Source organism: Choristoneura fumiferana, chromosome 19 (assembly GCF_025370935.1).
Source record: "Choristoneura fumiferana chromosome 19, NRCan_CFum_1, whole genome shotgun sequence".
In the NCBI taxonomy this organism is placed as follows: Eukaryota; Metazoa; Arthropoda; class Insecta; order Lepidoptera; family Tortricidae; genus Choristoneura; species Choristoneura fumiferana.
In genome coordinates, this window is record NC_133490.1 from 5,379,695 (window position 1) to 5,393,031 (window position 13,337).

At 40.7% G+C, this 13,337-nt stretch overlaps 2 protein-coding genes across 2 annotated transcripts in view; one reads left to right on the plus strand and one right to left on the minus strand.

The window, feature by feature from the left end:
- Positions 1-3,020: 3,020 nt before the first annotated feature.
- LOC141438603 (uncharacterized) lies at positions 3,021-3,875 on the minus strand. The gene has a single exon (XM_074102469.1). The coding sequence runs from the start codon at positions 3,873-3,875 to the stop codon at positions 3,021-3,023; it is 855 nt and encodes a 284-aa protein (XP_073958570.1).
- Positions 3,876-6,428: 2,553 nt separating this feature from the next.
- The window catches only part of LOC141438738 (uncharacterized), a 213,231-nt gene continuing 206,322 nt past the window's right edge, over positions 6,429-13,337 (plus strand). Inside the window, exon 1 of the mRNA XM_074102673.1 lies at positions 6,429-6,713. The gene's annotated coding sequence lies outside the window, so the exon portion shown is untranslated. The remainder of the gene's footprint in view (positions 6,714-13,337) is intronic.

Sequence of the window (13,337 nt, forward strand, 5' to 3'; positions counted from 1 at the left end):
GTAGGTGTTGCAGATGCTGCAGGAGGTGCTGGCGGCTCAGGAGCTCGGCGAGGGGCCGTCACGTCCAAGTGGGCCGGTTTCACCCTGTCAACACTGACAACGACGACTCTACCATTAACGTCTAAGGTAAGATTTTTACCTTGTCTTGCCTTGATTAGGTATGGACCGGTGTATGGCGGTTGTAGCGCTCGGCGCACTGTGTCGTCTCGCAGGAATACGTGCGTAGCTACAGCCAGGTCCTTGAACACAAATGAGGTGGGTTGAGAATGGTGAGATGCAGGAACGGCTCTTAGGCCTTTCATATGTTGTCTCAGCTGTGTGACAAAATCGGTTGTCACCTCAACATTTGCAGGTTCCTCAGGAGCAACGACAAGCTCGCCGGGCAGACGAAGAGGCTCGCCGTAAAGGAGCTCAGCTGATGAAGTCTTAAGGTCCTCTTTTAATGCAGTTCTCATACCTAATAAAACTAGGGGCAGAGCCGTGGACCAGGAATCTCCATGGCACATGAGAGCCGCCTTTAATTGGCGGTGCATGCGTTCAACCATCCCATTTGCTTGGGGATGATATCCAGAGGTGCGGACGCGCTTCGAGCCGCAAACGTCCATGAGTCGACGAAATAGTGCGGACTCGAACTGACGTCCTTGGTCAGTGGTCACTAAAGAGGGTACCCCATAACGAGATATCCACTCCCGAGTAAATGTCTCTGCAACTTCTTCCGCTGTGATGCCAGTCATTGGCCATGCCTCGGGCCACCGAGTAAATCTGTCGACTGCTGTCAGACAGTACTGGAATCCTTTGCTGTGAGGCATAGGGCCTATTATGTCCAGATGTACGTCGCGAAATCGTCGAGATGTACCTGCAAATTTTTCCAAAGGTGCACTCACATGTCTGCTAACTTTGCTTCGCTGGCAGGCGAGGCAGTTACGTGCCCATTTTCGGCAATCACTTTTGATGTTAGGCCAGACAAAACGGTCAGTCATCAAGCGTACGGAAGCCCGCCCGCCTGGATGACTGAGACCGTGGATCTTCTCAAAGTGCCTCTTCCGGAAGTCCTCAGTCAGGTACGGTCGTGGTTTCCCAGTAGACACGTCGCAAAATATGGAAACTTCAGTTCCCGGTAAAAGTACTTTTTCAAGTTTCAGAGAAGTATCCGAGGTTTGTAGTCTACGAAGCTCCACGTCCGTAGTTTGTGCCTCAGCCAATGCCGCGTAATCGTCCTCCAGCCGAATCGCCTCAACTCGGGACATGGTGTCCGCAACAACATTGTCTTTTCCTTTGATGTGGACAATATCCGTGGAAAACTGTGAAATAAAAGACAGGTGATTGAGCTGTACAGGGGGCAACTTTTCACGGCGTTGGATAAATGCGTACGTCAACGGCTTATGATCCGTGTATATGGTGGCGTGCTGTGCTTCCAAAACATGCCGGAAATGCTGCACAGCCTCATAAACTGCTAAGAGCTCACGGTAATAAGCTGGCCATGTGGTGTGCCGCGGCGACAACTTCTTACTAAAAAAAGCTAGCGGCTGCCACTGGCCGTTGACTTCCTGCTGCAAGCAGGCTCCTACATGGGTCGCAGACGCGTCAGTGAAGAGCCCCAATGGGGCATCAGCGATGGGATGAGCCAGGAGCGTAGCGTTAGCTAGGTGCTCCTTGCATTCGTTGAACGCGAGCTCTAGCTCAGGCGTCCAAGGCACAGGTTTTGGTCCTTTTAGTTGAGTGGATGCCAACACATCAATAAGCGGTGCTTGAAGTTTAGCTGCATTTGGGAGGAATCGGCGGTAAAAGTTTACCATGCCTAAAAACCTGCGAAGGCCTTCAACCGTTTTAGGCAAAGGAAAACTTCGCAAGGCTTCAATTCTCTCTGGAGGTGGGCAGGAGCCATTCTTGTTGATTTTGTAGCCCAAGAATATTACCTCGTCAGCAGCAAGCACGCACTTAGATGGATTCACGACGACTCCGTACTCCAACAACCTCTGGAATAGTGCACGCAGGTGTTCAGCATGCTCCTCAGGGGTGCTGGAAAATACAAGGATATCGTCAATATATGGATAGCAGTAGTCGAGTCCCCTCAAGACTTCATCCATAAAGCGCTGGAAAGATTGACCAGCATTACGGAGGCCGAAAGTCATGAAGGGAAACTCGAATAATCCAAATGGGGTAGTAATGGCTGTTTTACTAATGTCAGCTTCATGAACAGGAATCTGCTGGTATGCTTTGGCAAGGTCAATTGTACTGAACACCATAGAGCCAGCTAGATTATGTGCAATGTCACCTATGTGACGCACCGGGTAGCGGTCAGGGACGGTCCTAGCGTTCAACGCTCGGTAGTCCCCACATGGCCGCCACCCGTGTTCTCCTTTTTCGAGCCATGTGCAGAGGCGAAGCCCAGGGGCTGCTAGAGGGACGTGCGGTTCCACAACTCACCATTTCCTCGAACTCTTTCTTTGCAGCCTGTAGTTTCTGGGGTGCAAGTCTTCGTGGGCGACAGGAAACTGGTGGACCATCTGTTGTTATGATGTGGTGCACGGTAGAATGTTTAACTTTCCGTGGCAGCCCTGGTGGTCGCAAAATTTCTGGAAACTCTAGCAAGATCTTGGCAAATGGAGACTCAGCAACAATGGTCTTGACACTCGCCTGGTCAATCTGGGCTATAGTTGCAGGTGCGAAAAACTTGGTACTGCCATCTAGCAGACGCTGGTTGCGGCAGTCCGGCATCAGGTGATATTCCGCCAATAAGTCCGAACCGATGATGGGTGCACTAACATCTGCAATAATAAAATCCCATTTTATATCCCGGTGAAGGCCTAAGTTCAAATGCAAGAGGAGAGTGCCATAGGTTTTGATTGCACTCCCATTTGCAGCACGAACGTCAAAGGTCGTGGGGCTGTAAGTTCCCTTAAGAAAACTGCGAGGAAAACAGCTAAGGTCCGAGCCAGTATCGACTAGAAATCGATGACCTGACTTGGAATCCTTCACAAACAAACGGCGGCCGGGGTTGGAGCAATCAGATGCCGCCTCTACTGATTGCTGGGATGGTTTCCCTCTTGCTTAGGTACCCAAGAGCAAGGGGAAGTACATTTTGAAGCTCTGACGTTATACCGCTTGTGGTACCAACACAATCGGGTCTTAGATTTAGAAGCTGCCCTTGATTTTGGCTGGGACCGTGAAGTAGATCTAGGGTTACGTGGATTCCCAGTGCTGAGTGCCTCAACCTTCCTGGTTAGGGTTTCAATGCACTTCATAAGGCTGGTCAATTCTGACGGAGATGATGAGGCAGTGCTGGCTGCAAAGACATTTGGAGGTGGTGAAGGTGTAGCCTCCATGATAGCATCAGCTATCTCGGCCACTTTGTCCAGTTCCAGATCCTTTTGAGCCAGAAGAATCCGTTGCACTTCCTTTGGTAGACGACGCATCCATAACTCGCGCAGGATGCTCTCATCCGTCATGGCTGTTCCAGCCAATGAGCGGAGGTGCTGGAGAAATATTGAAGCTTTCCGGTCTCCAAGCTCCTCTCCACTCAGCAGCTGTCTTACTTGCTGCTCCCTAGAGATAGACAGCTTTTTGATTAGTTCACCTTTAAGATTTTCATATCTGTTAGTAGCAGGAGGGTTGGAAATTATACCCTCCACTAATGTAGCTGTTTTTGTGTCTAACATTGATAGCACATAACCATACTTTGTATTGTCTGTCTTTATACCTGAGATTTCAAATTGAGCCTCAGCCTGGGCAAACCACAGCTTAGGTTTTTCGGTCCAAAAGTTTGGTAATTTTACTTTTACTTCATTAATTTGGGGTGCTGACTCACCACAGAGAGCTGACACTTGTTCCTGAAGCTGTTTAAGTTGCTGCAGCATTTCAGCATCGGCAGCCATGGTTGTGGCAAGAAAGGAAAGAAAGAACCCTATAACCACTAAAGGTATGAAATAAACTATGTATAAAATAGTTAATCCCCAAGAATTACTAAAAAAGAAAACCTATGCATGTAAACTATTCATCCAAGGCACACTCAAACTGGCAAACACAATACACAAAACAAAATGTATGGTAGTGAAAATCTATAGTTATAGTTAAAGCAAGTAGGCACAAAACTTGTACTCATATAAAACAAAAGGTAAACAAACAATGTAGAGGTACACACAAGTTCACTTATTAAAAGATTTTTAGTTATCTAAATAACCTACTGTTGAGTATCAATATACAAACAATAAACCCTTAATAAAGAAAACAGGTGTAATCACCTGATTAAATCAGTTTATAAAGTGATGTGAACAACAATATTTAAAAGTTCTCAAAATATAAAAGTTACACTATTAGTAATCAAATGTCCTTAACCAAATTATCCGAATTATTGATGAGATGTATTAATGAATAATAATACAATCGTGCGATAAATGCGCACTTTACATTGTAATCAAAACAACGGGTATAAAAATCGGAATTGAAATTAAGGTTATCTATCGCTATAATAGAGTTTTTGAGATTGTTCGTCCACTTGTTACGTAAAAAATTATGTAAAACACTTTTACCACTGATTCTAACTTTTATGAACACTAGAGTTATGTTATAAATAGTGCAAAAACTTACGATTGTCCAATGTAAACAAATACTTGCAAAACTTTTGGCGAAACACGAGTGACAGCCGAAGTGACAGACGTAGTGACAGCGCGGATAGATAAGCCCGCTGTCAAAGGTTTCTTCGGAGAGCCGCCCGTGGCGCGAGCGTCGTCGAGACCTTGGATTTAAATTTGCCGCCTTTCGACACTTGTACCTATGGCCGACGGAACGCGTTTTAACTATGCACAATTTCAAATGTTTACGGATTGCACTATAACTTTGTCCCGTAGGTATACCACGAACCGTATTTAGAACGTAAACTGTTTGCACTTTCTACACGGCGATGTTGATGAAATATTGGAGTAGGCAGGCTTTTCTAGCAGATGCCGGGTCCATCCGAGATCACCACAATGCGGGTCTTTTTCGCTGTAGAAACCAGGCGGGAACAGATCAAATGCGCCAAGGAATTGCGCTTGATGTCCACGTAAACTGTTTCAGGCGATAACCAGCAGCCGTTTAAGTAGAAATCAGCTCCAATCCAACGGAGTCCGGGGTCACCATTATGGGTCGTGATAGGTGTCGGGAACGAAAAGATAGTTATTCTTCAAAGGCGTATACTCGTTGAACAGTAAACTAATTACATTTAGTACACATACAATAGTACAGTATTGTAATAGTAATAAAGGCACTGAATTAATTTTATACAACAGAGCAAATCTAACGAGTCGTAGCTTGAAAGTGTTCCGAGAGCAATAGACAATTCTCGCCATAGAGTTGCCATGCAATATGTGACTTGGATTCGTGGCGTTTTCGCCACACCTTGAATACGAGTGTTTGTTCTCGGGTCTTGGGTGTTTATATGTATTTCAGTATGTATTTATCTCTATAAGTATGTTTATCCGTTGCCTATTATCCATAGTACAAGCTTTGCTTAGTTTGGGACTAGGTCAATTAGTGACAAGTGTCCCCATAATATTTATTTATTTATATACCATTTGCTGGTTGTTTTGAGTTACCAAAGCAAAATCTTAAATTCTAACAAGTACATGTATTAAGTTCATATATTATATAACCAGCATGGGAGCTTCCAAATAGCGGGTAAGTAATTAACCGATAACATTTTTTTTTTCCGTCTCTGAACTTTCATTTACGAAATAGTATGTGGCGAAACGCCACGAATCCAAGTCACATATTGCATGGCAACTCTATGGCGAGAATATTGTCTATTGCTCTCGGAACACTTTCAAGCTACGACTCGTTAGATTTGCTCTGTTGTATAAAATTAATTCAGTGCCTTTATTGCTATTACAATACTGTACTATTGTATGTGTACTAAATGTAATTAGTTTACTGTTCAACGAGTATACGCCTTTGAAGAATAACTATCTTTTCGTTCCCGACACCTATCACGACCCATAAAGGTACACGATTATAGTAGAAGGTCAAAAACAAAAGCAAAGTTAACGGCGAAAGAGACATCTATTGTAAACTTTATGAACATTTTTTTTTGATAACAACGCCATCTCTTAGTAAGTTCTTACTTTAACTCCCTACGATGCGCGATGTTTTTAGCTTTAGTAAAGTAAAGGTGGCCGCTATGCTACTTCGTATAAGCAGTGCTCACTAGATGTCGCTTAACTGCACGTAACAATTTGAAAACCAATTCGCAGACATTACAAAGGATGGGTTGAAAAGCTTCGGAAAAGTATGTCCAGATGGCGTTTATATAACCATGCTATATTAAAACGTCTAGATTATGTACGGACAACCTCGTCTACGGACGTAACATGTAATTTAGTCGTGTAGCAGAAAAAACAACCTTTGAAGTCAATAACAAACCGTTCGTGTCTATGGTATGCGTGTAGAGAACAGTCAGGCAGGGCAGTTGAGTTTAGTTTGGCATGAGGCAGTCTTGTGCCGCATTGCATTCGAATTGGGCGGTTGTTGATCTATCGAATACAACGGATTCGCAGTGAATTTGTGTTTTTTTACAAAATTGTGACTTAAAATGGTAAAGATATGTAACTTTTAATAACAAGTTGTAACAGTGAAGTGTATTTTAGTGCTTCTGGGTATCCGTTTTCGTGTTAAGATTGACAAACGGGCGTATTTCGGTGCGATTACTTCAAGATCGCCGGCAAGCTAATCTTGTTGTGGTGAGTATGATCGATATTTTACTACCTTTTATGCATTATAACAGTCATATTTAGTCGGTAGAACCATGCCGTTGCATATTATGAGACGATTGTGCATCACGACGCGATTACAGACAAAAACTGAACCGTTTTGTATGAGAAATGGTCACTGCATTCAGTCATGGCATGGGAATCGTATAAACCGTTCCTATTGTTTTTCCTATTAGATTGCTCATTTAAATTACTATCTATTCGCAAGCAGCTAACATAGTTAACACAACACGCACGTTTCAAGACTCAATTATTAAGTTTTGTCTTTGTTTTGGCACTTGATTTCTTGTACTACCTATTGTTTTCTTTTTCGTTAGCAAATTTGTTTGAAGCAAAATTTGAAGCAAATTATTCGTTGCATTTGATTGAGATTTAAAATAAATACCTAAGGACTTTTTATAGCAAGATTGTTAACAGTATTGAAGGTTGTAAATATATTTGTAGGTAATGTACAAAAATAAAAGAAGGTAATGTAGACACAATCCTGTAAATTTTACATAATGTTAACAGGTGGCTAGCAGATGTTATGTTAATTATGATAACTTTGGGTTAGATCCATCTGAAACAATATCTTTTTTAAATGTTTTCACAATTATTTTTGTTAACTGTACTTGCATTGCCATCTCAACAACATTTCCTACCAAATTTCAAGTCGATGCCATAAACTGTTGAGGAGTTCCCAGGATGTCACTGCCTGATTACGGCATTGTCATGCAATTTACATAAGTATGCCAAATTTCAATTCAATCCAATCACTGAAAGCTGGTCAAATTTAACTTGCAAGATTTGACCCGCACATCATACAGACATGGCAAGTTAAGTTAAATAAAAGCTTGTAAAAAGCCAAAAGTTAACCGTTTTGCAGGTTTGTGGTCATGAGTACCTACACATATGAAAGAGCCTAGCGAAATTGTGTTTTGAAGATTCCTGTGGGAATTTAATCACTTTAGGGCCACCTTGTATCTACAAGGAGAGGAGAGATACAAGATTCTTTTAACGTTATAAACGTAACGTAACGTTTTTCCGTTTGTGGTATTTTGACTATAAGATTCTTTTAATCAATGTCTTCTTATAAATAGAAAATATGTGGCAACATCTTACTTAAAACATAATTCTGTTTTTCCCACTTCAGAAGCGGAAACATAAGAATGATACTTCTGACTGACTGGCTCGTCATCAATGCACATTAACACCCACCCACTATTGGACCGATAAAGCTGAAAACTTATGAGGTACCTGCGGAATACAGATGGATTTTGTAAACTATCCACAGTGTAGCGAGTTTGCAGACAAAGCTCCAGGCTTAAGCTAGTACCTAGTGTATAGTTCACCAACAAAATATTTTAGTATACTAAAGTTTTATTAATCTAATTATATAATAATATGACCACATTTCATTAAAATAAGATTTATTTTAGGCCTACTTTACCGCTCCCTGATAAGTACCTGTTATTTTATTTGTCAGATATAAGTGCATTCTCTGTTTAATTGAAGAAAATAAACAGAGATAACATCATAGATATCTGGCAGATAAGATAACAGGAACAATACTGGTGAAACGGAGTTCAATTTAGATTAAGACTTGTGACACTGGTCCACATGCCAGTTATTTGGTAAAGTATGTTTTTTTTTTTTTATAAAGTTCAATGATTAAACAATAGTTTCACCATCTGGTCTCCTATAAGTTTATTACCTATCTTGCTGGACTGTTGTCTTACTGACTGACTGACTGACTTGACATACCTTGACTGACTGACAAATCTTGTGTATACTGTGTAAATGCGAGGACTTGTTTTCAAAGCACTGGCGTACAGCTCGGGCAGGCAGTGCCAGTACCAGAATCAAGGTAGGCATACCTACTAGTGTTATAGGTAGTGCCACGAGAGTTAAAGTGAATGATTAGATGATTACACACACAGCTACATACATGAAGAACCGATTGCTTAAAAGGAGAATGAATGAGTGTACTTGACCTCAACTCTGGTGGGACTACCTATACCTACGCTGTTGCCTGTTGCTGGTGCTGGCGGCTGCGTCTCCGTGCAGCTACTGACTCTACCAACCTGAGCTGCATGCAACTATCAAAAACATGCTTAACTCATGCTTCTCGCATTGTCTGCGTTTTACGAGAATATTCACTCAACGCCATTGGTAAACACGGAATCTTACTAAACTTCTCATATGAGTTTATCAGCAAATACCATATTTAATACCCCCTTCCCTTTTTTTAGTGCTTTTAGGGCCGTTATCCGCAGTTTATACTTTGTTTTAGAGTTTGATTCAAATTAAAAGTGTGAGAAACTCAATTGAAAAGTCACTAGCTTCAGGAAAAAAATATGATCCATAAAATGACTTCCGACAAATGTATCTTAAACAACTTTTCACCGGCTCACAGATTTTATTTTATAACATCATCAGTTAAGCTCAAAAACGACGGAGACTAAGTGCCCCTGACAGAGCTTTATTTTTCTTGTCAACAGTGGCACTGATACATCTGTTATGTTTATTTTAACACCCCCTCTGCCTGCCACTAGGGGTGTGAGTGATATGATGCTTATGACTAATTTCTATTTTGTTTCAACTCGACAGAATCAGTACTTTTGTTTTGTAGCAATCCTTCGGCAATTCGTGTGTATTCAATGTCATAAGTCATCACATCATGTTTTTAATCTGGTGCCCTTTGCAGTCATGGGGACCAGAGTTTAGACTTACGCCATTATTGTGATAGTTCTTTCCGAGGTGAGTACAGTCAAAGAAACTAAATCGCGTACCAGGAACCTTTGTGCTACTGATGACATTTCATACATCTGCCAAAGAAATCATAGCGAAATTGATTATGAAAAGGTCCCACCTTGGTACACAATTCAGTTGCCTGGATTGTATCCACTTTAGCTCCAGTGGCCACGTGCTGTTCCTCACGAAAAAGCCGGATAAGTGCGTTAAACTCGGCAGAGGGTTCCGTACTTACCTGGACGTTACAGATATTTCATGTATTACTTTAAATACCGTAGACTTCTGGGTTTTCCTGTAAGCTTTTCTGTAAATTTTAGGCCCAATAACTTCTGAGATAAGTGGGCTCGCCTATTTTCTTAAATTATTTCAAAAGTAACTAAAAATTATAAATTCACGTCCGTTTTTGAGTCACAGACACTTATTTAAAACTCATGTCAATCGGTTCAGTAGTTTAAAATAATTAGCATAGTGCCTTTGGTCATACAGAAAAGGGAATTATTAGTATGGAAAGAAAGAAACTAAAAGAACAACAGCGAGTAATCCGTAGTTTCAGAGCAAACTGGACATAACAGACTCAGACAGACACGCGAGGGATCCTACAAGACTTAATACTTACATAATGTTTTTCTCATACTCGAGTAAACGAAGACCTCTAAAGAAGTTGTAGACATATATTATTTGAAAAACTGTTGCTTCATAGGTACCCGCTGATCAGTTTACTAATATAACCTTCAACTTCATATCGTAGACTTGCGTCATATCCCCTATTACTATTCTAATGAGGCTCATAACTCTGCGCCACTCTTAAAACTAAATCATTTTAACAAAAAACCTGTAATTACTAGTAAGCTCATTCATTAAGTGCGCATCGTACTGAAAACTAAAACTACCAGACACTTCACACGCATAAACGTTAAATTTTGAACAAAGACTAGCCGGCAATTTAGTTTTCAAAAACATCTTTGCTTGGACTAGCTTTGTTTCGCTTATTTTGTTTTCTCACACAAAATAACCGAAGGTTTAACACATTATTATCCCAGGAATTACGCATACGTATATTCCTAACCGATGCCGATTAAGTGTTTTAGATTGAGTATCCCCGATTCCCGCTAATAGCGTACTTACTATTCCCTACATGCGCGGGGCAATGGCCGGGGCTTTTTTTTCTTTACTTGCGGTCTTAAGCTCTACACTGTCTACACATCCAGCCAGAGCCATCGTAAATGCGCTTACAAACAATGCTATCTCCACATCTGGGGCGGCTGAGATGTGACGTCATGCGCAGTTTATAGTCACGTGTGGAATTGGGAGATACCGAAGATGTCCAAATTGGGGATATGTATCACATGGCCTGCTTTGAGTAGGTAAATGTTTGAAGTTAAATTTGATTTTACGACACGTCACCAATGTGAACATTGTTTTTAAAAAAAATGTTTCTACTTGCTATTTCCAACAGAACATTAAAAATATTATAGTTGAAATAAAAAAAAACAACAAAGATTTGCATATTAAACTAAGAAAATGTTTATCTAAGCTTTTTTCTACGAGTATATTATGTCTAAGCGGACCTAAAACCAGCTTTTATGATTACCAATCGGCTAAGTTCCTAGACATAAGTGATTCCTTCTTATAGTAATGTAACGAGACGTATTAAATCTAGTTCTTTATCCGACTTCCGGGAAACGCGAGGAGATATTCGCTCGACTATTGAAATAGATGGAGCGCCCCATTAGTACGAGATAGATTTCTGCTGTTAAACGTAATTTAAACAGTTTACTGGTTGCAAGTTTAGGGTTCCCGGCTTCAAACATTTAGGCTGAACGCCTCGTTTTACGCAATAAGGTTGGTCAGGTATCTTGACATGGTTAAAAACGAGGACGTCAGCACGGAATGCTCGTTAAATGCGAAATTTCCTACTCGTTGCTCTTTACAGCGTCGAAATTCTGGCAATATTCGCTGAATAATTACATTCGCGTAACGGATGCATTAATTTGAGACCTCGTTAATAATTTCCGCACAACAGTTCTATTGAAGCTCTCGACAACTCCGAGTTCAGTAGGATTATTTGTGTATTGTATAGTCTGTGACGTTAGATGTCCTGCTTCCTACCAAAGTATAGAATGACTGTCTTGTCTTTACTCTGCGCTTTCGCCTGCATGGAATAAGAAAATAAATAGTTCTCCATTCCGTGGAAATTTTGAATAATCTCTTCTATATGGACCATCTTTAAGGATTTGTTTGTCAAATTTGCCGTCTCTAGACCGTAACGTTACCTACTCTTTTATCGGTGGGTAAGGCTTAGAAGCGTTTGACCAGCTGAATCTTCTTTATGAAAAGCGACGAATATCTCAATGAACTAAAACCAATCACCACCACGTGTGGTGTGCTTTTCTAGAACATGGTGCAATGCGTTATCATGTCATCCTCATACACGTCCCATTATTGATTTTTACTCCGCTATGAAACCGGTTCGCATTATGTCACTGGACGTCACTATGCCAGTAGATCGAGACAAGGTTTAATTAGACTATTATATATTGAACAACCATAAACATTTTGCAAGAACTAGTCTAACTAAATGTGCAATAATCTCTGCACACATGGTACTTACTATAAAGATATAAAACCAGCCCTACATCTTAAGCCCGTGCGATAACTCGTTTTAACCAGGCCATAAACTGCAAGGTTACTTTAAAGTCAGATTCCGTTACGGATTGAAGTTAATTATCAACATTCTTTTTCAAGTGAGCTTGACATACATTTGAAATTTTGTAAAGTACTAAAAACAGTATTTTTGCCGCGGAAATGAGTGTCTCTATAAAAAACGACCGCAGCTCAGTCGTCATGTGGAGCGTATTAAAATGATCAACGCGGGGTATTTATTAGTCTTTATAAATTTTAAAGTGATGTTACAGCAAATCTAATTTTTGTCATGTTACGGATACCACTACGTAACGGATATTCTATACCTACTTATAACGCCGTTGCTGAATGACTTAGTATTCCTTGGGGATTATAGAGGTACACTTGAGGTACATTAAAAAGGATTTACGAAAATTCCCACGGAATAGATACACATGGGTGTGAAGCTGCGAGATAAACTAGTTCGAGTATAACAGAAAAAAAAAACATTACTTCTTCTTTGAGTTAAAACTACTGTAAAACGCAGACATAAAAGCCAATACTGACTTATGCATTTAAATTCACATTTCTCCTATAAATGTTTTTAACATCGCACGCAACGCAAACGCACAAATAAATTCTTTTGCTTCAATTAAAGTTTTTTTCCGCGTCTGTAGAGCCATCTGTTCCGCCTTTTGTAGAGATCTGTTGGGACAACTTACCCAAATGTAGAAAAACCTCGTTCCCTTAAGGCTCCGGCCAACTTTGACTAAAAGATTTCACAGCCTGATACGTTCTTTGTTTGCCAGCAACTTACGTCACTTCGCGCCCGTCACCTCCAAACTTAACCTTTTAAATACACGTGAAAATTAACTCATCGAGTGGAAATTCAGCGGCCAACAGCCAATGAACTAGAAAATTCGGGAAATGGGATACTGAAAATTTATAATAAATCTGGGCTAATGACGGGTTTTCGATTATTTTCGAGTAAAAATTAAACGTGGAGGCTTTTTCATATGCGTTTGATGTTTTAACGGTCTTTATGGAAATTTCTCATGTCCTGTTAATTTACGATAAAGAATAGTTCAATTCGTTTTGATGTTTTGTCAAATCAAACATGCAACTGGTGGGTAGTTACGTTCATCATTTGCAACAATAGAATAAAATAACGATCTTGATGGTCATATACCAGTTTTCCATGTTTCTGCAAAAGAGGCCAAGTGTGACAATCAACGGTGA

What these genes read in the sequence shown, in the direction of transcription:
- LOC141438603 (XM_074102469.1), bottom strand. Translation starts at nt 3,875, where the DNA reads ATGGCTGCCGATGCTGAAATGCTGCAGCAACTTAAACAGCTTCAGGAA.